Below are 26759 nucleotides of genomic sequence, written 5' to 3' on the forward strand. Positions count from 1 at the left end.
TTTTTTCACCTCTTGGCTTATTTGGCTTACAGGTAAACGTGTCTCCCCTTTACAACTTGTTATACTTATTTTCTGGGTTTCTCTTCGTGCTCAGAGAAGCTGGTTGTGAATATTCCCTACCCCTGTAATCATCCTGGAGGTTTCCAAGACCTCTCGGCACTTCGGGTGATGTTGGAGAGTTGGATCTGGAACCTGGGCATGCACCCAAGTCTTGCTGGCTGCTGCTGCTGCTGTTGCGGCTTCCCAAGCATGCAGCAGGGGCAGTCGTGTGATCACTCCCGGGAGCCAAATTGAGGCCTCTCTCTCCCCAGCATTTGTGTGGCATCAGGGATGCAGGGAGATAGGGTCATTGAAACAATTAGCATGGAGTTCATGGATGTAAAGATGATGCTTTCGATTGCTGGATCCCGCTGTTTCACTAAATTGTAATAATAACAATAATGCCTACCATTCAGAGTGTTTACTACATGCAGATTAGCCCTGCAAACATAAGCGCCTTACACATTTTGCCTCATTTACTCTCAGTAACACACCCGTGGAGTACTGAGGAAATTGAAGCTTATGGTACTGATGTACCTTCTTGTGGCTGACTGTTTTCTTCTGAAGACTTAAACATTTCTGTGTGTGTGTGTAAAGATATGCAGCAGAATAGACACAGTGAAAAAGCTTTGTTCTTGGACATTCTCAGGTTTGGAACTTGGTTCTGCCGTTTGTTACTATAGGCCTTGGAGCCTTAGTTCTTGGGATTCCTCTTTCCGGGGATGCTAATTCCTCCCACTGTTGTGAGGACTAAGTGAGATAATATGTGATAAAATACTTAGCAAGTGTCATTACATGTGGACAGAAAATTAGAAGTTGTTTTATATTATTCTTTTTTTCTTGGACATGCTTGTTTTCCCCTGAATGACTCAGTACTTTTAAAGTGCACCCCCATCCTCCACCTGCTCCTTCAGGGGATTGTCAAAGACTTTGCTGAAAATCTGATGAATGTTCTGGACTATTTCCCAAGAAGGTACACATTGATTCAGTAGATTGTAGCTCCTTTTCCCCAGGGACTGTTCTTATCTTCTCTCTGATGCATGCTGAACCTTGACTGAGGCCAGGGCAGCAGAGGAGCCCTCCGTGAGGACTGGAGGGACATGCTTCCTTTCCCTCCTCTGCTGCCTTCAGTAAGGAGAGCCTCCTGGTGTTTCCTGGCCATGGGTTGCTGCCCAGGCTTAGCACCAAGGAGGCTATAGGAGCTGCAGATCTCCAGGGAGGCTGCCAGGAGAGCAGGGAAAATCAGCCTTTCTCTTCCTCACTGGGCTGTTTCAGGAATGAGATAGGGATCCCCAGGGGAGCAACGGAGTCTCTGAGATTTCAGGAACAAGCAAGAACTGCCCTAAGGTGCTTTGCATTCATTCTTTCTCATCTCAACATATGGGTACTGTGATCCTTGCTTTTCAGATGAGGAAACTGAGACTCACAGAAATTAGGTGAGATGGCAGGTGTCAGAGGTGGGATTTGGGTCAAACCCTTCTGTGCCCTGCAATTTGCCAAGGTGGAGTCAGATCTCTGGTAAAGGACAGATTCACACCCTTTGCTGTTGATAAAGGAAATGCTTTTCCTCCTGGTGGCCAGACATCCGCCCGTTACTGTCTTTGTTATGTGCTCTGGAGGGCCTTTTCAGTGCCAAACTGCAGACTTGTGTATTTTTAGAAAAGGAAGAAACTTCTGTGCGTAATATATGTGAGTAGAAACTTACCAGTTTCTGAATACTAAAATCAGCCAAATCCAGCAGCCCTTGTTGATACCTATAAGCTGGTGGCCTTTGTTCCACTGGCTGATCTTTATCATGATGGCTTCAGTGGCAGAGCTAACACTCAGATCTCTGAGACAGCAGTGGAATCTGCTTCTCCTTTTCCCCAAGTCTGGACCTGCCACCAGCACAGGCTAGTTGCAGCTGATCAGATTACATCCTTTAATTTTTTTTTTAACATTTCCCTGCTTGCATTTTTCTCTTTTATGTCTCTCCACTCCCACCTCACTCACATGACCTTTGCCTGACTCTAAGACCAATGACATTTTGAGTTCTTGTTGTTGTGATCAAAAAGGAATATTTTGTGCATGCCGAAACTGGCCACCTGAAGTATCCATGTGCTGGTTGCTTTGGAATTCATAGGGTCAAGCTGCTGCATATGGAAGGACCAGGTACTGTAGTGTTGAGGTCTCTGTGTGCCTGCACAGCGTCTCTGTATTACCATTGCCTGCCCACGTTCATAGCTGACTCACATCAAGTACTTGTGCCAGCCACTGGCTATGCACATTGAGCCCTTTCAACAGCACTGTGAGCATGATTCTGGTGTTATCTGTTGAACCTGTGACCTGCCCCAGGTGACATGGCTGGTGGAATGCTTTTGCTCTGGGCTGAGCTGAGGCATACATGTTCAGTGAGAGAGTGACATCCTAGGAGGGAGGGTGGGGTGTGCCGTTTTTGGGGGCCCGACTTTGCTCCCAGGAGAATGTCCTTTGGCGCAGCATGGATGAGCCTGAATTTCGGGTCCTCTTGAGGATTAGTTCCTTTGACCTCCTTCTCCTCTTTGGTAAAGAGGATTTGGATGGGATTTCCTTTCGATGGGGATTTTGTGTTAGCGAAGGCTGCAGAACTGGGCCTACTGCTTCTGATTGTGCTGTGTCATTCCTACTCACTCCTCCGCAGTGACTTTCCCCACCTCCTTGAGTTCTTTGAACCCCAGAATAAATACTGCATCTCCAAGACATTTGGAAGACAAAAAAGACCTTAATTTTATGCTGTCCTGTGAGGTTCTATTATGTAGCATGTTGAAGATGCTTCCTTATATTACTTTGTTAGTTGAGCAGATGTTCTTCATTCCTTGTTTTATCTTCATTCATTCATTATCTGTTGAGTACTATTTTAAAGCACCTGTATATGTGATTATCTCCTTAAAGGAGGTTACCAGGGGTCAGTAAGACAAAGAACAGCAGTGTGCTAAGGACTTTTCATATATTATATCAGAGCAACCCTGAGATAGGGAGGAAACTGAAGGAAGAGACAGGGCCAGCAGAGACTCCTGATTAAGAGAGGGCCCTGGGGTGGGCTAGGGCTGCCAGAGTGAGAATCTCAGTCCTGGTGCTTGCTGTCTGTGGATCTTGGGCAAATTATTCAGCCTTTCTAAACCTCTGTTTCCTCATCTATGAAACAGCGCCTACCTCCAAGGGTTTCGAAGGTCAAATGAGAGAATGATTATAAACTTCATAGTATTTCTCTAGTACATAGTGAGATCTTAATAAAAGGTAGCTTTTTTTTTCCTTTCATTTTTACTAGGTATTATCATCTCTTTGCTTTAAAGATATACAAAGCAAGCCTTGGAGACACTGTCCCAGCCTAGGCCACACAGCTAATATGGCAAAGAATGATGACATACTAGCTTCCATCAGGTGACACAAATACAGTGCCATGTGCTATATGCAGGGAGGAGATGCAGCTGGCCTGGGACCAGGTGAGGTGGACTCCCTGGAGGAGATGCATTGAAGGATTGGCCCCACCTGGACAGCTGTAGATGGGGAAGCTCAACACTGTTGGTGGAGGAACAGCAAGGGCAACACTCAGGGATGAGCACTGGGACTTTGTGTGAGCTCAGGAACCCTCTGATTCAGAACAAAAGCAGAGTCTGTCCACCCCTGAGGGCAGGGGTGGTCTGCTTCTGACCTACGATAGAGCCCGTACCTGGTGGGAGAGGAGGCTGCCAGAGAGTTGTTGAGTCCAGTTGAATGGCAGAGGCTGGAGGTGCTAAAGCTTTAGTTGGTGAAAGGGAATGAATGTCCTGGGGAAAAGGAATTTCAAACTTCAGTTGGAGAAGTTCATTTTTGCTCACAGGGAGGCCTCGATCGTGGTATTTCTACTATAAAGTGCCAGCACTCACAGCCCCCTGGTATTGAGCTATAAGTTACTCTTGACTCTAGTTTGGGTTTTCCCTGGATGTGAGTTAGATACTCCCTGAGCTGTTTGGTTAACACTGCAGATGGGGATAAGAGGTTGTGGGATTGGGTGGCCTCCTCTCCCTAGGGTCAGTTAAACTCGAGGCCTTAGAACCTTGAACCAAGTAAACGCTTGTTTGAAGTAAGTATTGTGTGTGGCCTTGTGGTTTCCTGGTCCCTTTCCCTTTTTTGACTCTCTTCTGGTTTATCCTTATTTTCCGTGGTCAGATTCTCACCATGGTGGTTTTCAAGTCTTTGCTCATCAGCCAAGGGGAGAGATGTTCCTTGCTTCTTCCAACACGTATTGGAGAAGAGTGGTGTGCACATCTCTGCCGTGTCAGTGGCATGGATGCTGCCGTGGTAAGCACCGTGAGAAAGAGTGAGTCATGAGTGAAGCCATGAACTGCTTTGTTTAGGACACCCATTCCCTAATACATGATTCTTCTTGTGGTTTCTATACATGGGTTTTCCTAGAGCAGGCAACAAGATGGAAACACCTTGAGACAGGAACCTGTTTCCTTGCCACAGCTCATGGAATTTTTTTTTTTTTTTAATTATTGGCGGACACAACATCTTTGTTGGTATGTGGTGCTGAGGATTGAACCCGGGCCGCACTCATGCCAGGCGAGCGCGCTACCGCTTGAGCCACATCCCCAGCCCACTCATGGAAATTAACCAGTGGGCTCTTGATTAGTGGCCAGGCAGCAGCTTCCTTCCCTTCTACTTGGCTTCTTGGCCTTTACTAAGTAAAGACTATCAGAGGCCAAGTGCAGGTGTGTTAGGGACCCCAGAAGCAACTAGGTATCTTTGGATTAGATTGATTTTGAACTGGAGGTCACGATCCAAAATTTACATCAAGTTTCTGTCATGTTTTTGGTTCATTGGTGATTCCATTCCCAATTTAATTTTTATGAAAGTATTTTTTATCAACATCTTCTCTGAGCCCCCAAAGGCAAAAAGGGAGTCTGGGGATATAACTCAATGGTGGGGGCCCGTTCTTAACTTAGCATAGGGAGACTCTGGATTTCCATCCTCAACACCCTTCCCCCATCCTAGGGATGAGTATGAAGGCCTGTGGTTTTGAAAAATGATTTGAAAGGTTGAAACCATTTAGGCGGGATAATTTTTCATCTTAGCTAAAGCAATTCAAGAAGGATGTCATTGTGAGGTAGGCGTGGACTCTCTGGTTTCCTCACCCTTGGGTGAGACAGGTTCTCATTAAACAAAGCAAAACCAAACAAAAAAGCAACCCATGATTTCAGAGGAAGTGAAGTAACTATGGCCTTTTGTCTCTACTCTCCCCTATGGATTCAGATGAGAGGTATCCCTGCCTTTCATATCACCTTCCACGTCAGTTTTGAATATCATGTGCTATATGATTGGAGAGAAAAAGAAGCTCTCCTCTGGCACCCTGGTCAGTAGACTGACCAGTGACATTACCTGGCATTCTCCATGCTAGTCCTTGTTGCAATCCTTCCCACCTCTCTGGACACTTCCTCCATTAACTTAATGGCACTGAGCATCACCCTCCCTCCCTTTTCAACTCCTCTGTCTACCAACATCCTAAAATATAAATTGTCTTTAGAGCAGGAAAAAAAAAAAAAGCCAAATCCATCAAAACTTCCCTCTGTACTTCTCCCAGTGGTGTATCGCACCACCCTCCTGCTTCTTTGACAGCTCGACTGCTTGAAAAAAGATTTTATTCTGTCTCTCCTGCTTCACCACTGAAAGTCCTGGCATCTGGCTGCTGCTCCTGAGTGCTCTTCTGAACTTTCTGTCTCGCAGGTCCAAGGGACCGCTTGGTTAAATGAAGCTAGGACTTTTCCTTGGCATCCCTTGTCTTTTTAAAAACTCTCTTCCTCATTGACATCATGCTCTCCAGGCTTCCTTTCTTCCTTTCTTCCTTTCTGAACATCCCATCCTTACTTATCTTCTTTGTCCTGTGAATCTTTCCAAGGTTCTATCCCTTGTGTCTCTGTGTCACCGATCTGTCCAATCCCTGGCTTCTGCCATCATATCGAGGTGATTCCCATATTTCTGTCCTGCAGTTGCCTTTACCCTCCAGTTCTTCTGCTTCCTGATGTCCACAGGCATCTCTGTGTGTCTTGCTGGTGTCCCAATCCTGACATGTTTCTTTCCTCCAGCCTGTTCCCCCTGTGTGGTCCCCATTTCTGTTAAGACGCTATCGCTATTTCCATCTCCTTTACCCAAGCTCAGTCTCAAAAACTACCTGTCGTGATGTGTTTCCCCTGTTCAATTTCTCTTCAGACCCCCTTGGTATTCTTCCACCCAAGCCCTTCTCGTCAGGCTGCTGCACTGCCTTAGATTCAGTGCTCCCTGGCTTGAATCTTAATTCCCTTCGCTGTGGAGACTACGCTCTGCCCTGCAGTCTCCTCAGCCCCATTCCCTTCTGCTCTGCGCAGGCAGCTTTGCCTTTGACATCTCCCTTTCTTTTGGCCCTGCTGTTCCCTGAGTGTGCAGCCCAATGTCCTCTACTTTTGTGCTTTGGTTTAGGTTGTCCTCTCTTCCTCTAGGCTTATTCTCACCATCTCCACTCCACCATGCCCAAAAAATTTCAATAATTTTTTGTTGAGGGGAGGTGGAGGGGAGATGGTGAGAATAAGCCTAGAGTAGCTCAAATGCCCCTTCCGTGGAGGAATATGTCTTCCCAGGTGGTGGTGGTTTCTCCTCTTGTTGAAGTCTCATTACGGATCCATCTCCCCCCCACCCCGCCCCACTGCACCCCCATTTAATGCTCCCTTTCGCCTGCAACCAACCTTTTAAAAGACTGTATTTTTGAGACATGTTATAATAGTTAAGAGTACACATTTGGGAGTCTGACCTGCATTTGAATACAGACTTTTGTAGTTGTTAGGTGTGTAACTGTGGAACATTTTCTTTAGTATCTCTGAGTCTTCATCTTTCCATCGAATAGGGATAATATGCCTTCCTGTTTGGGCTGTTGGGAGGATTAGAGATGGTATAAGTCGATGTCAGACACCTAGTAGGACCTCTGTTGTTCCCTTTCTACCTTCCTCTCTCATTAGGCTGCTAATTTCTGGGGACTGTATGCAATTTTTTTTTCTATTATGCAGAGCTCTGTGCCTCACATGGAGAAAATAAGGAATAGCTATTAACTGTTGAACGGATTTGAAAGAGCTTTAAAGAGCACATATTATAGCTAATGTTCCTACTGTGCAAATTATCTAGCATTAGAGCAGTGGATAAGCTCAGTGCACAGCATAAACCAGGCCCCAACAAGATACCAGCATTACCACTGAGATGTGAACAGTTTGAACCACAGATTAATCAGGGTAGATTTGATGATGAAATAATCATTTTACAGGTGGTGGGTTTTGAATTTTTGTTCACACAGAAAATGCATTTTTTCAATATCTTTTTAAAAAAATATTTATTTTTTAGTTGTAGTTGGACACAATACCTTTGTTTTATTTATTTATTTTTATGTGGTGCTGAGGATCGAACTCAGGGCCTCACACATGCTAGGCGAGTGCTCTACCACTGAGCCACAACCCCAGCCCGAAAATGCATTTTTTTTATATCAGTGAAGATAATATTAGTCACTAGGTTGTGACTAAACATCATTTGACCACATCTAGGTTTGAGATTATATCTTTAATAGTTCAGTTGAGTTGTTTTATGCAGAGCAGTGTGGCATCTTGCCCTTCATAGGCTCATACCAAGAACTGACTTCCAACCTCCCTGCTCAGGTGACTCTATCATTGATGGAACTGGTGCTTCATGGCAGCTGTGTGGAATTGGCTGTAACCCTGTAGGCCCTGAATAGAGGCCCTTCCCTCCTGTCTTCTCCTGGCTCCTAACTCAAGCCTGTCCTCTGGTGTGCTGGCCTTCTTAGTTACCATGCTTCCCTGACCACGTGGCCTGGACCTCATGCTTCTTCTTCAGCATGGAACGCTCTTCCATGTCCTCATTGCCAGGTTGGCTTTGATTCTGCTTATTTATCCCACACTTCACCATGCTGAGGTCCAAGAGACCTGCCTGAGGTCTTAACAGTTCGTTCAGAGTATCTGTGCATTCCCAGGGTTCCATTCTCCACAGGCACATGTCTCCCTTTTCCATCCTGGAAAGATGATTTTGGCCAGAAGATAGAAATTAAAATATACTCTAGCAGTCGTTTGGATTTGCTAGTTGCTCCTTCCTGCCAGAGCTTGATAAAATAATGATTAACATTTGTGCTGGAGGGTTCCGTGGTTTTTCCGTAAAGAGGCAGGTGATGCTGTGCAGAGAAATGTTGATGAAAAAAGAAAGGGTCTTTTGAGTGAGGAAGGAAGTGACAGGTGTCAGGAGGGAATCATTCAAACTTCCATGTGTTGTAGGACATTCACACATGTGAGAGGGTATTGTAGAGGGGACCCTGTTGTCCTCTGGGGACCTAAACTGGCCTCATGGGCATTGCCAGACTTCTTTTTACCAAGTGCAAGTGCTGGCCAAGGCTTTTATTCAAAGGCATTCTTGGGAAAGTAAGTCAACACCACATGATCTGGATTTAAACTGTCCTTTGTAGCTCCTACAAAATTCAGACTGTTTGGTTTCTTCTGGGAGGCTATCATGGGATAGATTTACTTAATTTTTCCCTGAATGACTGATTATAGCAGTGGTGCAATTAATACAGACACCTATGGCTTGTAGTCACGGGGATTTTTGTCCACATCTCATATGCAGTCCCTTCTCACCTGTTGATATCCTCTGGCTGCTTGCTGCTTGTGGATGGCCAGCAGTAGACTGACTTTACACGAGTAGGTTGGCTATACTGGATGGGGTAATGAGTACCCTCTTTGATCCAGAGGAGGTGGGTGGTTCCCTGGACCTCGGTCTTCATTACAACCATGATGTAGTAAGTTTATGTCTCACTTGTGTTTCAAAAGATCAACAACACAAAAGTTTACCAGTCAGAGCCCTGGGTCTCTTTGCCTGCAGCCAGGAATGTCAGGGATTCTGAATGTTGTCTCTCCTTGTTCCTTTGAGCACTGTGACATTGAGCCCTTCCTTTGCCATAGATTGATGTCAGAGTCAGTCTCTTGCAGAAGACTGCTGTTTTGAAACCTTTGACCTCTCTCTTCTTAAACTTGCTTTGTCAAGCCTCAGAGATGGTGGAAGTACTGATGGGGGAGGGTCAGAGAATCTGCTTAGCAAAGAGCAGCATTGCTGAGTCTCACAGTTTGTCCAGAAGAATCTCTGAGACTATGAAATGGTTTTCTGGAGCAGCTTATGCACAACTTGCCCTTACAGTGGTGTAGCTGAGGTTTTAAAATTATATCTTCTAAGGTCAGGCTCCTGGATGTGCTTTGGTGCCATCATTGGCAATTTTGCCATTTGTAAAATGGATTTAAACAATAGCACCTACCTCTAGGGGTTTTGGGTGTATTAAGTGCATAATATCTTCAAAGCAGTTAGGGGCTGGGCCCATGGTAAGTTTTCAGTAAATGTTTTCCATCATGATGTTGAAAGTCCTTTAGAGTAACCTTAGCTCTATATTCTGACAATGCCACAAGTGGTTCTTGGTGTGTAGACACAGCTTATCTTTTCTATTTGATCCACATTTGCAGGAGGTACAAGCCCCCAAAGAGCATAGTTACGCATGTTTTTGTTTGCAGCATAATGCAGAACCCAAATAGTCAGTACCTGGACCATTGAAGATGTTTCATAAATTCTTATGGAATGAACGAATGAAGGAATGAATGAGCCGTGAGCTGACTAAGAACAACAGCACAGCAGGGTGGTGTTTTTGATGTAGCTAGCTTATTTTTTCTTAGTTTATGACCTTGTGAATCTTCATTACCCAAGAGATCATGACAGCAGGTAGTAGGCTATTGAGCAAATTATTATTTTTTAACTTACTCATTTGACAAAAACTTTATTTAAATGTATATTTTGATAAAGTTTGGTATCTATAAAAAGCTGTGAAGTTGAGAAGCTACCATCACAATAGTGGGGGAACTCTTAATGTCGGACTTCTCTGTAGCTCTTCAGTCACTTGCCTTGGATGTGGGAAGTAGTGGGAATCTGATGGTTCCTCTTCACACCACTCCCTTCTAGCCTTCTTTTTCAAGTTATCTTTATATTCTTGTCCCTGTGTTTACAGTATGAATTTGTTAAGTATCTGTCCCTAGTAGGTTTCAGGTTTGGGGAGCCCAAGGTATATCAATTTTAATTAGTGGTTTCTTCTTACCATCTGCCATACAGGGAGGTGCTTAGGGAAGAGCTAAAGGTGAGTGAATAAACCTATGGCCCGAATACACTTATGGAATGCTGGGCCTGAATTGCAAGCAAAGGAAACTGAGTTGTTTGTAAGGGGTTATACGTGATTCTTTTATTCCAGCAGAGGGAAATCAATGGGAAGAAAGGTGTTATGGTTGGAATATGTTCCTGAAAAGTCCATGTGTTGGAAACTTAATCCCTGAATTCCTGTGTTAATGGTGTTTGGAGATGGGGCCTTTGGAAGGTAACTAGGATTTGATGTGGACACAGTGGTAAGACCGCCATGATGACAGTGTTGGTGTTATTAAGAAGAGAAGAGAACAGAAGAGAGAGACCGAGCTTGCACATTTGCTTGTCTTGCCGTGTGATGCCCTAGGCCATGTTAGGACACAGCAGGAATGCCTCTACCAGTTGCTGGCCTCACACTCTTGAACTTCCTAGTCTCTGGAACTGTGAGCTGTGTGAATTTATTCCTCAGAAATTATCCATTCTGTGGTATTCAGATACAGCAACCTAAACAGGCTAAGACCAAAGACCTCCTAGGATCTGAGTTACTTTAAGTTTGTTACTAATGTGAAATCAAGTAGACCCTGTAAATAAAGGGAGTCTAACATGACTCAAGCTAGACCCAAAGTTGAGGCATATGATGATCTCCTCTGTCTTTCTGAGACCCAGCTGTTTTATGGAAGGGTTAAAAGTTTATGTTGGGGCTTTGCTTTTTGTTTTGTTTTGTTTTGTTTTATTGCAGACTATTTTTTTAACCTACTGCTATGGAAAGGGACTTTTACTGGGTGCTATTAGAAGGACTTTCCAGTTCCTTCTATCTCCAGCTCAAGGTTTTTTCCCCTTAAACCCCATCACGTATGACAACGAAATTTCCAGAGTCGGCTCTAGTTCCCTCAGAGAAGAGTCTCTTTTAAGGCAGTAGATAAAGGAAGAGTCGCAAAAATAATAATTAAAAATGACACAACCCCTCAGTGTCAACCCCTCAAAGTGCAGTGATGCACTTTGGCAAGAGTGAAGTCAATATTGTAAAACAGTAAGCACTCTCAGTGGCGGAGGACTGGCAAAACAGGCTTTTAAAAGCCCCATTTCAGAAAGAAAGGGGAGGGGTGGGAAGCAAGACAGAGCATCTTCATGTTGTGAAACTTTTTTTCTACCTAATGATTAAACACTCAGTTGAAGTTACTGTTTCCAAGCAAGTGCTGGGCGGCACTTGGTCATTCTGGAATGAAATATGAGGGGAGGATTCTGGAGGTGCCACTTAAGAGGGCTTTGGCATCTTTTGCACTTTGAAGTTATGCTTTGTGCACATTTCATGTCAGGTGTGCGGATACTTCATATCCATTCATCTTCCCTCTGTCTGTCATTGTCAACTGCCTGTCATGTCCCAGGCATTATTCCTTCCTTTCCTCCATATGTTCTTCTACCCACCTGTCCTCAGTCGATTCATCCTTCATTCGTCCACATTATTGATTGTTCATTGTGTGCCAGGTACTGTGTCATCCTTGGAAACTCTAAGGAGGACATGTCTTAGCAGGGGAGACATGCTCATGGACGTGATAGTTTTTATCATTTTTTCAGGCTTGGATGTGAGGTTATCGATGAGCGACTTACACTTCCCTACACCTCCACTTATAATGCCATGAAGACATGGGTCATATCTGCTTCTTGCATATGTTGGTCTCTGTAGTGATATTTTTACACTAAATTATATATTTTAAAAAGGTACACAATTCATAGTTTTTTGAATGAATAACAGAATAAATGAGTTCAGTTTATTCCTTTAACAGAAGTTTAGTTATAGCTGGGAGAGTCACATAGAAGACAGACCACTTCTTGATCAAGTAGTGAAGAACGAGGGGTATCCATTTCACATAAATGCTGTGCAGTTAGTGGTTCCTTTACTCCTGGGCCTAGCTGGGGGGGGGGGTGAGCCCTGACTACAGCAATGCACAATTCTGTCCTCACTTGGCCCTCTTGGAGCACTATCCACATTGAGGAGGTCTGAAAAGTGCTGGGAAAGAGAAGTCTGGGTGCTGTGACACAGCCCTTGCCCCTCTGGGCCTCCGTCTTCACATGGCCACCTTCCCTGAGTTGTTGCTGATCCTGTTGTAAGGAAACTGGTCACGGGATCTAGGGCCCATCCTTATTCAGTGTGACCTCATTTTAATTGATTATGTTTGCAAAGATTCTGTTTCCAAATAAGGTCACCTGGCAGGTTTTGGGTAGACCAGCACTTTGGGGACACTACCCCTCCCAGTGTAGGAGAGGGTACTGAAGTTGGTGGACGCAGGCTGGAGACTTCCTGTGCGTCCTCTCATTCCTCAAGGTTTCTGGTTGGTAGGGGCAGTGAGACTGCGCTGGGAGCAGGGACAGCCAGCAGCAGCTGCAACTCTAGTCTCTGGGGCAGGCTTCAAGGAGCAGGATTCCTCTCAGATACCCTGGAGAAGCTGTGAGACCGTGAGGAGTAACCTTCCTTGCTCCAGCTGGTCCCTGGGTCACGTTCACCCATCCTTCCTGCAGCAGGGGAGCATGTCAGAATTTCTTACTAACCCAGGAGTACCTTGAGATAGGAGGAAGTGTCCATGAGAGTAAAATGGCCAAATTAATTAATGACCTTGGAGAACAATGGCCTAGGGTTTTTCCATGGTCCTTCTCTCTGGGAACAGTTTCCTGCTACTTTCTTGGAGGCCTGTTGCCAGGGACTTTCCGGGTCTGCAGGACATTGCTTTCCTTTTTTCTTTCTTGTTTCCCTGCTGTCTCAGGTTCAGTGTTACTGGCTTCTTCCAGTTCCCTCATATTTAAACCTTGACTGCAATGTCTTCCTCTAACAGTGCTTCTTAAACTTATGGTGCATCACAATCACCTGGAGAACTTATTAAAAAAGCAGATTCCCAGATTTAATTTCCAGAATTTCTTAGCGATTCTGAGATATTCTGATGCAGGTGAACTCCAAAAGCCAAATCAAGAAACACTTCCCCAAAGGGCATGTTTGAGAGTGTGGGTGTGTGTTTCCTCAAGTAATACCTGATATATTAAAAAGGACAGCTTCTGCAATTACCTGATGATCATTGGCATAACTTGTCACCAGAGATATATTTAAACTTTTGGCCTAGATATACAATCTATCTGGATACACAAATGCAAAATCTTCTTCTAATTTTTGCCTGTAGGCAAAGTGGTTTGAAAATTCATGAGTGGTACATTGAAAAACAGAAGCAGCATCTTGTTGGATGAGGAAGAATGTAAGTGGGGAATGTGTATTTTGTTGCTTCAAAATCAAGCCTAGGAAATGTGTTCTGGTTTGCTTTGAGTGTATCATGAAGATGCAGATAATGGGATGGTGATTTTTTTTTTGTCTTTATTCCTGTGACCCCATTTCTCCTTTTTTCAAAAGGGAATTGCAGGGTTTGTCATTTTTCTGACTGAACTCTTTAAAAAAAAAAAAGAGTCACGTTCTTATTTGGATATTTGTTTATGTATCAAAAACATGATTAGGGCTAGGATTGTGACAACTATCCTTTTATGAGCAAAAGTCATGTCTACTGCCTGCATGAAGTTTATAAGTCACCAGGAAAGTACATATTAAACACTCACGCAAATCAAAGGAATCCTATCCCTTCCCACCCCTTCACAGAGAGCCAGGAGAGTCTACCCCTGGGATGGGTGGGGAATGAGAGGAGGTGGCTTCCCTGAGGAACTGACCCTTCAAGCTGAGTCTGAGGGGCAGAGGGACAGTACCCGAGGGCACCTCCAGGCAGCTGGGCCATGCTTTGTTCCTGGAGTAATCCTGGCACCTTTGAAGGCCTGAAAGTTGGCCAGTGGGGTAGGCCACAGAAGAGGGCAAGGCTGATGGGTGGTGCGGATGAGGCAGTTTTGTAGGTTTCGGTCAGATTTATCTTCAGCGAAATGAAAAGAGTCACAATTGGGGAGGAGATGGACCGGGCAGTGACAAGACCAGATCTGCCTTTTGAATAGGTCATTCTGGGCAACTGGAGAAAGTGAGGAGGCCAGTTAGAGTCCAGGCCAGAGACAGTGGTGGTGCCACCGGGACAGGGGTCTTCCTCCAGGTACCAGTTGGAGGGGAAAAGAGTTAATGGAGATAGGAAAGCAGTCCCTGGGTGTTCCTGCACCTGAGTGGCATGTAATCTGTAGGACTCTGTAAAAAGCAGCCATAAATGCTGTTAAAGACCTAAAATAGCTTCTTTCTTTCCTGGTCTCTGTTGACTCATGGTATTTTAAATTTGCTATTTAGTGTTGTTCTAAAAAGGAAAAAAAAATTAAATTGAAACTGTTAGTATGAAATTATCTGTTCATCTTTGGGCTATACAATGCCAGTTTTAAATGTTTAGTATGCAGAATGACCAAAGTTGTGCCATTCATACTTCATACCTTATATGCATTTATTTTGTTCTTCCAAGAACAATGGAAACTCTGCACAAAATAACTCAGGGCTGTTCTTTCTCTTCCTGATGTGCCCATGTCCCCAGCACACTGTACCTTCTGCTTACCGAGTAAAGAGGGCCTGCAAGGGAAAGGAACTCGTTATGCCCCATTTTCCTATTCTGTATCATCCACACAGTAGTTGACTTATCCAGGGGAATAACTCAAATAAAAAACTTGTGGGTCACAAGTTTCTCAGAATCCACCTGCCTTCTTGCAATTGGCAAGTTCTAATTGAAAGGAAGGTGTGGCCTCTCAGGTAGAAGCAGTTGTAGACAGAGCATGCTTACCTTGTACCCACTTTAAGACTCTCTGAGCTCCCACATGTCATGGATCCTTCAAAATTCTGTACTTCTTGGCATCAAGGGACTATGTACATCTGGGGCCACAAGGAACCCCAATGGATACCATGATACCCTGGCTTACACATCTCTGTTCATGCATGTACTCCACTCTCCCACTGGATTTCACTTACAACCCCCAAGTTCAAAGATAAAATTATTGAAAAAATTGAGAGAGCTACAGCAGGGCATAAAACCAAGCAGGTCCTCTGGAGCGTGAGTCTCTGCACAGCTGTACAGGTTGCATGCCCCTGAAGCTGTCCTGCCTCTACCTCAGGCATTTCCATTTTCCAGCTGCCCCGGGAGCCTGAATCCTAGATTCCACTTGAGTCTGTGTGAGACAGAACATTAACTGGGGCAGAGCTTGTGTTGGCAGCCCTAGCCTAGGCCTGTGGTCCAGGAGTGCTTGGCTTCCCAGGCACTGAAGGCAGCTGTCCCTCCCTTGGGGAGCCTGGTTCCGGATAGGTTTCTGGCAGTCAGCATCAGGGCCATTCATCACCTCCAGGTGCCATGAACTGGGTTTCTACAAATCAGGCTCCAAACAGCGTTGCGTTTCTTTTCTTTTTAAAAATCCTGTTATTTTTAATGAGTAATTTTATTTTATTTTATTTTTTTTATTGCTGGTTGTTCAAAACGTTACATAGTTCTTGATATATCATATTTCACACTTTGATTCAAGTGGGTTATGAACTCCCATTTTTACCCCATATACAGATTGCAGAATCACATCAGTTACACTTCCATTGATTTACATATTGACATACTCATGTCTGTTGTATTCTGCTGCCTTTCCTCTCCTTTCGATTGTGTGGTTTTCAGAATTAGAGAAAATATGGAGAACATTTTTTGAAAAACAATTCCATCTTTGGAATTTGTGATTTTTTAAAAATTGAATTATGTGGGCTGGGGATGTGGCTCAAGCGGGAGTGTGCTTGTCTGGCATGCGCATGGCACTGGGTTCGATCCTCAGCACCACATACAAATAAAGATGTTGTGTCTGCCGAAAACTAAAAATAAATGTTAAAAATTCTCTCTCTCTCAAAAAAAAAATTGAATTGTGATGTTCCCCCTTCTACCCCTGTGGCCACCTGGATTTCTTCCAGCTTGAGCATTGATTGCCCACTTTGTCAGTGTCTGTCAACTCACTATCAGGAGTTAGAAGTCCAGCTTGCTCTGTGGAGCTCCCACTATGCAGTCTGCAGTGATTCCATTGTTGGTATTTGGCACTAGATGTTCTGAAGGTTTAGGTAGTATCCATTCTTAGACTTTAACATGCATAAAAATTGCTGGGGAAGCCAAATCCTGTGCCCCAGCTTCAGACACTTTGATTGATACTGCTGCAGCAGGCACCCTAGGAGAGTCTGTCTCAAGTGGTACCGTATTTTAAGAACTACTGATTTGGCCTCTCAAATTTCATGGTGGTCTGGAACAAGGAGTACATGAGAACTAGCTGGAGCACCACTTCTTACTGGGGCTGGGAGGAGACTGTGTTGCTATTAGTGTTGGGTATGGAGGAATGGAGGCAGGAACCTTGATTTCTCAGAAACATCTGAGAAGGGTGAGTATTTGCCTTCTGGGACCTTCCTGCTTGGGGCCTCGCTGAGGTACGGCAGGGAAGTGGCTTATTAAACTGGGGATAAAAGAAAGTGAAACTAATTTCTGAGAATGTTATTTGGTGTGGCTGTGTTCAGATACTGGTACTTTTTAATTTTCTTTGGGAAACATTCATTTTATCCCTGGGAGACAAACGAATCTTCTTTTTTAAATTGACTTTGTTCTTGTGTTAGTGTTGAGGAGTGTCTAATCTGTGCTCCAGGATTAGGCTGATTCAGTGTAGATCCTAATAATGCTCCATGAGGAGGTGTGGAGGGCGGACCAGAGGAGGTCCACATGGTGGGGGCAGGCATAAGGAAGGGAAGGAGGTGGCCCAGTGGCTGGATCATCCTCTCCTATCTGCAGACATAAATCAGCCTGGCGTTTTGTGTACTACATTATTACATAAAAGTGTCTAACACTAACACCTATGGTTTATTGGGTGCTTACTGCTGGCCAGGCTCTGTGCTAAATACTTCCACATATTGTCTTAATTTCTCACAGGAACCTCAGAAGGCAGGTTTCTCAATAGTTCCATTTCACACAGGTGGAAACTGAGAATAGATGCCATGCAAGTGGCTAAGATGGGATTTTGCACCCTGGGAGGCTGTTCCAAAGCCCCAGCACCAGTGTTGTAGGCATATTTGGCTATTGACGACCTCAGTTTATTTGACTACCTTCAAGATGGTCTCTGCTGTTGATAAGAACCTCCAGAAGTGTGTCTGATTATGCTGTCTGTGACTTTCTGAGTTAACAACTACTGAATGCCAATTAAGCCCTGATTCTTTGGGCTGGGTTATTGGTTGGTGGTTTCTTTTCCTTTTGTCCTTTGCTGGAAAAGTTTCAGGGGTGACAGGCTTTGGTATTCTATTTCTGCTTTTCAGATGAGGTTCTTACATGCCTGGATTTGTTCAGTGCAAATGTGATTGCAGAGATCTGTTTTGCAAGAAAGAGGCAGTTCTGAAGGTGTGGAGAGTAGGCTATGGATCTATGGATGCTGGCTCCTTCATTCACAAGTCCAACTCCAATGTAAAGACCTTGGAACAGAAATGGCTGCATCCTGTGATGACCCATTGAGAAATGAATGTGGCTGAAATCCATCATAAATCCTAATTTACTGTTTTGCAATTTTCCATTTTGGCATTTAAAAGTTCTATAATTATTTTGGTCAGTATCTCCAAATGCTTTTCTGAGGTAGCAGTACTTGTTTTCCCTTTGTACTATGAATAAAGGAAGGCACAGAAAAAGGACAAAAGTTCAGTGGCTTGAAGTGGTGGCACTCAGATGTGTAACTATTTAATCAAGTTCCGGATTTGTATGTGGATACTTTGGCCCTCTCTCAGAACTTGACAGAGCAGAACACTGCTGCTCCAGTTCCTCATCTCCTCAATTTTTCTGGCTCTTTCCCCAAATCTTCGATTTATTGGCAAAGCCTTTCTTATAAACCTCTTCCAAGAAGGTCTGGCTTTTGCTGTAAGTTTACGACCATAAATTTTCAGATGGTACACGTCACCCTCTTAATCTAATTGAGCCGGCACATCCTTGTGAAGACATCATTTTATTTGGGGGGTATTAGTTGCTATGGTTATTTCCTGAGACTTAACAGAGTCTGTGTTTCCTCAGTTGGGCTTTTGGAAAATGCTGTCCGAGAATGACATAAAGGTGCGCCCTGCTGTAAGAAAATCTAGAAATGCTTTCACCATTAGCAAAAAAAAAAAAAAAAAAAAAAAGCACTGGTGGAATTTTACTCCTGAGTTTCCAGTGGGCTTGGTACCGTTGAGGTGTGTCAAGAGCTTTCTCTAAGTCCCCTTGTGTGGTGGCTATGTAAGGTATGGCTCTTTTTTGGTTTTATTCTGTCTGCAACTGGTTCTCAAGGTATTCATTCACTGATTTTCTAGTATCTACTGAGGTCTTGTATATTCCCAGCACCACGCTGGAAGCACAAAGCCACTGAGTTTTTCTTTCAGGGTCTCAGGTGGAAGTCCAAACCCTTGTGCCAAAGAGTGTAGTATAGGGCCGGCATGATGTCATCACCTGGGACTTCATTTAGACATGGAGACTCTGGGGCTCCCAGGCCTACTGAATCAGAATATGCATTTTGACAGATACCCTGGTGGCTGGGGGCTTGTGAAAGCTCCAGAAGCCTTGCTTTAGAGGGAAGGAAAAGCAAAAGTCAAGCCTTGAGACCCTGCCACCTGGCTCCTTGCTCCTCTCTTTGGTGTTGAGCATCACAGTATTGCTATGACTCTCCCACGCTCCTCTCTGACTGGGGCTTCCTGGTCTTCCCAGCCCCTCTCACCTGCTCACTGTGCAGACCCCTTGGTCTGACCTGCATGGTCTCCTTTTCATGTTCCCCTCTCCTTTCAAGTCCCCCTCCCTCCTCTGCTTAGGGTACTTCTTTCTCAGGAAGCCCAGCACCTGGGGCATGCACACCTCATGTAAATTCCAAGCCTCTTGGATGTCACTTTGGCACATGAATTCTTTCATCCTCTTAGGCAATTGACTAAAGGGATCTGCTGGTACCACACTTTCCCTAGTGCATTTAAACGCCCCTACTTGAGTTTAATCAAATTTTGAAGAAGAAAACCTTGCTGCTTTGAGTTAGTTCCTTAAAATGAGTGTGTCTTTGTGATGATGGGGACCCATCCACTGGCCTTGGGCATGTTAGGCAAATTGATCTACCACTAAGCTGCATATGCTATTCCAAAATAGCATTGTTTAATCCAAGGTTTTTGCCTTGCTTTTCTTTGTCAGGGGTGAAAGGAAATTGTAGATTTGTAGATGCTTTAGGGTTTTCTAAGCATTTGAGGAAAACCTTTAAGTGCTCCAAGTATATAGGGTTATTTGGTTAGTTTGGTGACTCACTGAGGCAAAAATGGCTTAATTCTTATGCTAATGAAAACTCTCCCTTTGTCAATTCTCTAACCTGCTGGAAACTTCCACTCAGCCTCTGCTTAAGGGAAGGAAGGCAGGCCAGCCTCTGAGGGCTGTCCTGTGCTCTGCTCTGCCATTCTTTTTCCCTTTCTTTGCCTTTTTAATTCCCATGACAACCCTGTGAAGTTCCTATTATCCTCATAGTAACATGGACACTTGGAAAAGTTGAGTAATGTGGCTGAAGTCGCACAACTTGAAAGTGTGGGACCAAGGGTCTGGGGAGACCAAGCATGTCATACGTGCTCTCTCTGTGTGAGAGATTGACTGATTGATTTATAATTTCAGCAGCCTGGAAATACCCTCACTTTTTGCACCCTCCATTGATCAGTTTTTTACAAAATGGGTTTCTTTGTTGCAACTAAGTAAATACTGCACTTTTCCTTGAGGGACTTTTTCCTGCACTGACCTTCTGCTGCCTTATCATATCTTGGGACAGCATATGAATATAACTGGGCTAAACATGGTATCTCAATTCCCTGTGTCCAGCTTCTTTATGTCTGGTATGAGCAATTCAGTCATGGGGTGGGCTTTTTTTGGGGGGAGTACTAGAGATTGAACCCTGGGGGTGCTGGACCACTGAGCTAAATCTCCACCCCTTTTTATTTTAAAAAATTTTCAGGCAGAGTCTCCCTAAGTTGCCTAGGGCCTCACTAAGTTGCTGAGACTGGCCTTGAACTTGAAATCCTCCTACCTCAGCCTCTGGAGTTTCTAGAATTATAGGTGTGTGCCATTGTACCTGACTATCGGAGGCTCCTTAGGGCTTGAGTTTTCATCATACATCTGATACCGATTAAATCACTTGATGCAGTAGTAATGGATTCAGCAAATGTTTAGTAAGTGCCTACTATATATGCCTTGCACTGACATTGAACATGTTCTGTTCTGGAAATGTGGCTCAGTGGTAGAGTGCTAGCCTAGACTACATAAAGTTGGGGGACTGATCCTCAGCAAACACACACACACACACACATAAACACACACACACACATACACACATACACACACACATACACACACACACATACACACACATGGCATTTCCTCCCTAGAATTCTCAGTTTCTTATGAGAGTAAGTTAATATTTACGATACATGAAAAACACATAAATAATTTACAATATATAGATATATGCCTATTTATATAAATGTAATAATATATAATATCTAAATATAAAAGGTAAAATTATACTTTGCATACACAGGTGAACTGTATATAATTCAGTACATCTCACAACAGTGCTACTGATTATTGGTAAGTAGTACTTGGAGCTTTCAGTAGGGAGCAGAGCTTCTTTGAATTATGCATACTCTTTCCTTATCTCTTGGCTTTGCAATGGTCTGTATAGTCCAGTTTGAAGGGTGATTCTGTGTTCCCTGCCATCTAGTTGTCCCACAGGGAGGAAGCCTTTTGACTGTAGTTGTACTATCTAACAGTGAAGCTTGATGGACAAACTAAAGTAGGTGTCCCAAAACAAAGTTCTGGGTCAGCTTCTTAGTAAAAGGTCTAATCCATGTATAGGTTGAACTTGTCACTCCTCTGTAAAAATCTGGTTTCCATTTTGTTAAGGGAGAAAGTCTACATTCCTCTGTGTGGCAATCAAGACCTTCCTGGGTTTGATTCTAACCTCCCTACACACTTCCCCTCTAGTCCCACTAGATGAACTTCCTGTTGTTTCTGGGTGGTCCTCTGCTACTGCATCTCTTTGCTTCATTTCTTCTTCTTGAATACCTTCCCAGGCCTGCCTCCCAGCCCTGTGCCTCCTCCTATTTGTGCATATCCAAATAAGGCTCAGGTCAAGTGCCACTCCCTATTCTTTTTCTCTCTGTGTAGTCTCCAGTGGCCCCAGCTGGAATAATATCCCATTTGCACTTTGGTAGTTTTTTTTTACTCTCTGATTCAACCTTCATTTATAGATTTCTATATACATATTAGACCCTTTTAAATTAAGTTCCTTTTAAGGATATGGGATATAGACATACCTTTGTTTAATTTTTTGAGTGCCCTGATACCAAATTCTAAAATTTTTGAGAAAATGAGGTGATAGCATATAAAGAGATTTGAAGTCAGAAGGACCAGGTTTCTTGTCCTACCACTCATTACTGTGAAACTTTGGGCAGGTTATTTAATCTTTCTGAGCTTCTGTTTCCCCATCTGCAATGTGGAGATGATATTATCTATTCTACAGGATGGTTGTGAGGATGGAATAATTGAATATTTTTAATAGGTGCATGTTTCATGGTAAAGTAATGGATAAGTTAACCCATAATTATAGGGATCTTGATGTGTATTTAGATGGATTTGGGATTCCCATATTTTTCCTGAAGGGTATTTCCATGTAAGTAGAATTCAAAACCTCATCTTGGAAAGGGCACCACCCTTCCATGTTCTATTTGATTTCATTTTTAGAATCAACTCTGAAAATTTCATTATCCTTTATGCTCTGCCTGGAAAAACAAATTCTCCAGGGTCAGTACTGGTATGGCCTCATTTAGGAAATAGTTTTAGGGAAATGGCTCCAGGAAAAGCATGCAGATGTATAATCAGAATACACATCATATAATGTGTGTGACGGATAGGGTTGGTGGGCGTATCATCCGCCTCAGGGAGATAAGAGGTTTTCCAAAGTCTGTCCCAGCTAGATTTGAAAGAATTTGAGCCATGCTGGCAGTGATTTCATCCCTACCACCCCTCCCCGCCCTGACTCTGGCTTGACTGCTTAGATGAACATAGTCTCTCTGAGGGTGTTAGAGTAGTTCTTCCCACGTGCAGGCCCAAACCTTCCCTCCCCTGCCAACTGAGCACCCTGAGTGAGCTGCTTTTCTTCTCAGGTGAGTGGTCTTCACCTATGGGGCAGGATCTGTCCAGATCTTGTCATTTCTTCTTGAGAAACATACCTTCTTTGATATGGTTGATTGCCATCTAGTGGCAATTCACAACACATGTCACAGAAACTATCAAATGCTATGGTGACTTTCTGTTTGGTTTGAGATTTGAACACGGTCTGCTTCTTTTTGTTGGTACAGTGCAAGAATTCTGGCTGTAGAATAGCATTTAAAAGAGCCCGCCTCTTGCTTTTCCTGGAGCCAAGCACAATGAACGAGGTTTAAAATGTCACATGCTGAATTGGGAAAATGGAGAGTAGGGGGAAATGCTTCCCTCTAAGCACATTTTCTGATAGGATGTGTTCTATTTGCTTAGATAAGGAGAAAGAAGAGGGGGTCCTCTGGAGATACTTCCTTATTCTGGTTTGACTCCAGGCTTGGGAATGGTGACATAGTTTGGGCTGGCATTTGACTGATTTGTAGTTCAATTTTCCAGCTCCTTGGAATAGAGGTTTTGCTTAATGCCTCTGATGATGGTGACTCTCCTTCCAGCCACCATCAGCAGGGGCATTAAGTAAATAGTGGTTCCCTGTTCACCATCTGCTCCTTCCACTTACGGCAAGCTTCAACCAGACTTAAGGAGAACTTTCCATAATTTGTCTAATCTTTTTTTCACTTGTCCCTTGTTAAAGGCTGATGGACCTGTGGAATGCCCAACTTCCCCTCATTTTTCTTTCAGCAACACCTGCTCTGGGCCCTGCACTGTGCTAGGTTTGGGGATATAGTGGTGTGCATGAAGGGACAAGAGTCTGCCTGTATGGGATGTTAGCGGGGGAGATATTAATGAAAAAAATTACCTGAACAAATATAAAATTACTCTAAAGAAAAGGGGTATAGCACACAGAGAGTAAGAAACAAGAGTCAGTTGTGGCCTGCTTAGAGAAGGTTTCCTGGGGAAAGGGACTTTTGAGCTGAGAGCTACAGGCAGAGTGGCACACCCTCCAGGAGCCTCAGAGGCCAGAGCACCCAGAGCCCAGAGAAGGAGGTGGTGGGGTCACACCCTTCAGGGCCCCTCAGGGAGAAGAGCTTTGGTCTTTATTTTTAGAACTCTGGGAAACCATCCTAGGGCTGAAACTACTGTGCAAAGAACTGACCAGAGGAACAAAAGAGGATGTGGGGACATGTGAAAGGAATCAGTTACAGTTACTCAGGCAAATGGGACTAGTTGGGTAAGGGTCTGCTATGGGAGGAGTGGGCAGAACTGAGAGATGCTTGGAGGTGAAATGGACAGGCTTGGGAATGGACATTGTGCATGAAGTAGGCCACCTACCAAAGATGATAGGCAGGTGTCAAAATGTGTGGCAAGACAGATGGTCAGGTGATGCCCTTCCTCACTGTTAACTGGCTCTTTGGGGGAGGAGAAGAGGTGAGGAGAGACTTTGGTTTTGAGTATGCAGGGCTTTCCTGGGAATGGGGATGTGTAGTAAACTGGAGTCTTTGGAGAACTTGTGTTTGTCTCTCAGTTCTGAGTCACGGGCCCTCTGTGGTAACCTCTGGCACTCCACCTGTAAGCCAACATGTGTTGCTGTGCCTGGCCCATACAGCAGATTTTGAGAGTCACTGTCCAGCCCTGTGCTAGGCACATTTTGTATTCTATGACATGGAGTTTCAGAATGAGGCCCAGAGAGTGAATGTGATTGGCATTGAAAGAAGGGACAGATTAGCAAGGGCTGGGGACTGTGGTATTCTTGTTCTTAAAGCAGCCAAGAGGCCAGTCCTTTTGCAAGTTCTTACCTCTGCCATTGGTCTTTATTAACTGCAATCACTTTCTAAATCTAGAGAGAAGAATGTGACTGAGTAGCAGAAAATATTAAGGATACTTATATGCAATTTGGGTAACTATGGCCCAGAAAGGCAGTAGATCCACTGAAAAGAAATAAAATTGTAATGTTATCTTTAGTTCTTTATTATGTGGGTATACACATGCGTGCCTGTTTGTGTGTGCACAGTTCTATTCAGTTTTCCCTATGGAGTCAAAGGAAATGTCTTGATTTGCAATATTTCCTGTAAATTTGCATAAGATTAAGGCAGATTTTCAATTTTTTAAAATTGTGATAAATCTTCTTCTTAGTGAAAGAGGGATCACATTTGGGTTAAATTCTCTTAAATTCTGTGCAAATTAGTATTTGCTGAGGCAAAGCATGGCATCTTCAGGAAGGGAAGGGTACTTTCCTCTGGACCCTGAGTGACCAGATGGCTTTAGGAACAGTCTTACAAGGCCAGATTTCTAGCTGCTTCCATGTCCTTGCCTTTCTGGTCTCCTCGCTCAGAGAAGAAGAGCCTTGTCTTCCCCGGATGTGGGCATTGACCACTTTGCTCTGCTCTGGACAACACTCTGCTTTTCTAGCAACAGATGTTCTGCAAAGTAAACATTACTGGCTCTGCAGGGCTCTTGCTGTTCTTGCACCACTCGAACATGAAACAGTGAGGTTATGTGAGTGGGATGCTCCAGCCTCAGTACCAGCCCCTCCCACCCTTCTCCTCATTGGAATATGCATGTTAGAGTCTTGTGCCCATCAGAGCAAAAGCTGCAGAAATGAATCATTGGATGAGTTGCACATCCAGGGTGATAATTTACCTAAGACATCACCAATGCTTTTGGGTTGAAGTAGGTCAGAAGCAATGGTTTTTGAGTATTCTCATTTTGATGTCTTTTCCATTGTCCCAAGTAATAGAGGGGTTATCTTAACCCATTAAGTCCCAAGCTTTCAGTTCTGTGAATATTTCAACAAAGTTGACACAGGTACATAAAAGTACATTGGAAATCATAATGTAGAGTTTAAATAATTAATTAATATTGCTATAATTTTATTCGTATAATTACATTATAATTATATATTACATCTGGGACAGGGGAACAAAATGGATTAATGGGGTGAGCTAACTTGTTGCCAAATGCTATAAGGGTCTCAGTTCTGAGAACACTGGAGTCATAGGTGTCTTCTGTCTGATTGTGTGTTCTTAGGTCAGTCCTTTAGCTTCTCTGAGCTCTACACATGGATAATCATGCTTTTCCCCAGTGGGGCTTATTTTTGAAGGATTAATATATCTGGAGAGAGTAGCACAGCTTTAGCCTAAAGAGGAGTTTTGTGGTAGGTACAGTGCCTGTCCAGAGTGTCCAGCCCACCTGAGGCTTCTCTCAGATGATGTAACTGAGACTTGACCCAGGGTGTTATGTCTGATAAGTGGTGGAGCTGGAACTTGAACCCAGGAGCCAGTGGGGGCTGGGGCTGGAGCAAGAGGTTGGGGTTGATCAACCTATAACCAGCATCCCATAGAATTCAAATAGTGAAGGGAGGTTCTCCCAAATAGGCTTGAGATGTGGTCCCAACGTCTGGGTTATGGATTCTGAACAAGAAAACAACAGGTGTCTACTATAGCTTTCCTGGAAGTTTTCTCTAAGTCCGAGGTGAGAACATTTCAGGTTCCAGTGATTGGGGCTCTTACTCACCCCAGCTGTCCTCATTGGCTCAGAGCCCAGTACTGACTCCATAGCAGCACTCATCCCCAGTCTTCCATTAAGGGGCGAGGCCCTTTGGTCCCTCCAGTCTGCAGTGCTACTCAGGCTTCTGCCATGGCAGAGTGTGCTCTGGGCAACTGGACAGTGAATTCAGGTTACCTTCTGGTCATGAGCTCCCAGGTGAAATGGGTCTTCCTGTGAAAAGACCCCACAAAGCCCCATTGTGCATTATTATTATTAGCTGCTCCTCCGTCTGCATTGGCGGCTGGCCCTGGCAACACAGCCTTTCAGGTGCCTGCTGGAATCTTTCCCTAGCCTGGCTTATGTTTCACATTTTTTTTTCATGTTGTCGAGATGATGGTCCAACTTGGAGTCTGTCTCGTCCTCTTGGGGAGGCCCAGGAGGATGGTGGATACAGGGGCAGAGCTATTCTTACTCCTCACTCAGCCTTTCTTTGTGGGTTCTAGTTGAGGAACATTCAGATTAAAGAATTCAGTGCACATTGGATGCCCTCTTGGAGGGCTCCTGTTTCACTCTAAAATAGCACTCTCCCCTGTTTGCTCTTGCCTGCCTGGGGCTGCCCCTTTCCTTCCTCCCTACAGTGTTCTGACTTCCAGATGCTTCTGTTCTTCTTGACTTGCTGGAGGGTGGCTTGTGTTCTGAGGGCTGTCCTCTGCCTGGGATGGCCAGTTGTGAGAGAAGCCTGCTTCCTCTCCAGCATCTTTTGACTTTTTGTCTAGGACCAAGTGACTGAACCAGTGAGGGACTGGAAGTTGGCTCCTGTGTTCCCCCTTTTCACCCCAAGTGTCGTGTCTTGCACTGTAGAACAAAGTGCTTTGCACAAGCCCTGGTTAGCTCAGAACCTGGGTCATTTGACTTTGTGGG

The 26759-nt window shown here is 44.2% G+C and overlaps 1 protein-coding gene and 1 non-coding gene across 9 annotated transcripts in view; one reads left to right on the forward strand and one right to left on the reverse strand.

Annotated features, from left to right (window-relative positions):
- The window catches only part of Arhgap26 (Rho GTPase activating protein 26), a 415947-nt gene that overhangs the window by 75199 nt on the left and 313989 nt on the right, over positions 1-26759 (forward strand). The window contains exon 1 of one of the 8 annotated variants that reach the window (XM_021725704.3): positions 4219-4338. The exons of the other annotated variants lie outside the window; for them this stretch is intronic. Coding sequence (XP_021581379.2) covers positions 4257-4338 — 82 coding nt within the window. The 5' untranslated portion in view covers positions 4219-4256. Of the gene's footprint in view, positions 1-4218; positions 4339-26759 lie in introns of those variants that run through there. 8 annotated transcript variants of the gene reach the window in all.
- Positions 7444-7516, reverse strand: Trnaa-agc (transfer RNA alanine (anticodon AGC)). The gene has a single exon. It is a non-coding gene; the product is annotated as a tRNA-Ala (tRNA).

Source organism: Ictidomys tridecemlineatus, chromosome 1 (genome assembly GCF_052094955.1).
Source record: "Ictidomys tridecemlineatus isolate mIctTri1 chromosome 1, mIctTri1.hap1, whole genome shotgun sequence".
In the NCBI taxonomy this organism is placed as follows: Eukaryota; Metazoa; Chordata; class Mammalia; order Rodentia; family Sciuridae; genus Ictidomys; species Ictidomys tridecemlineatus.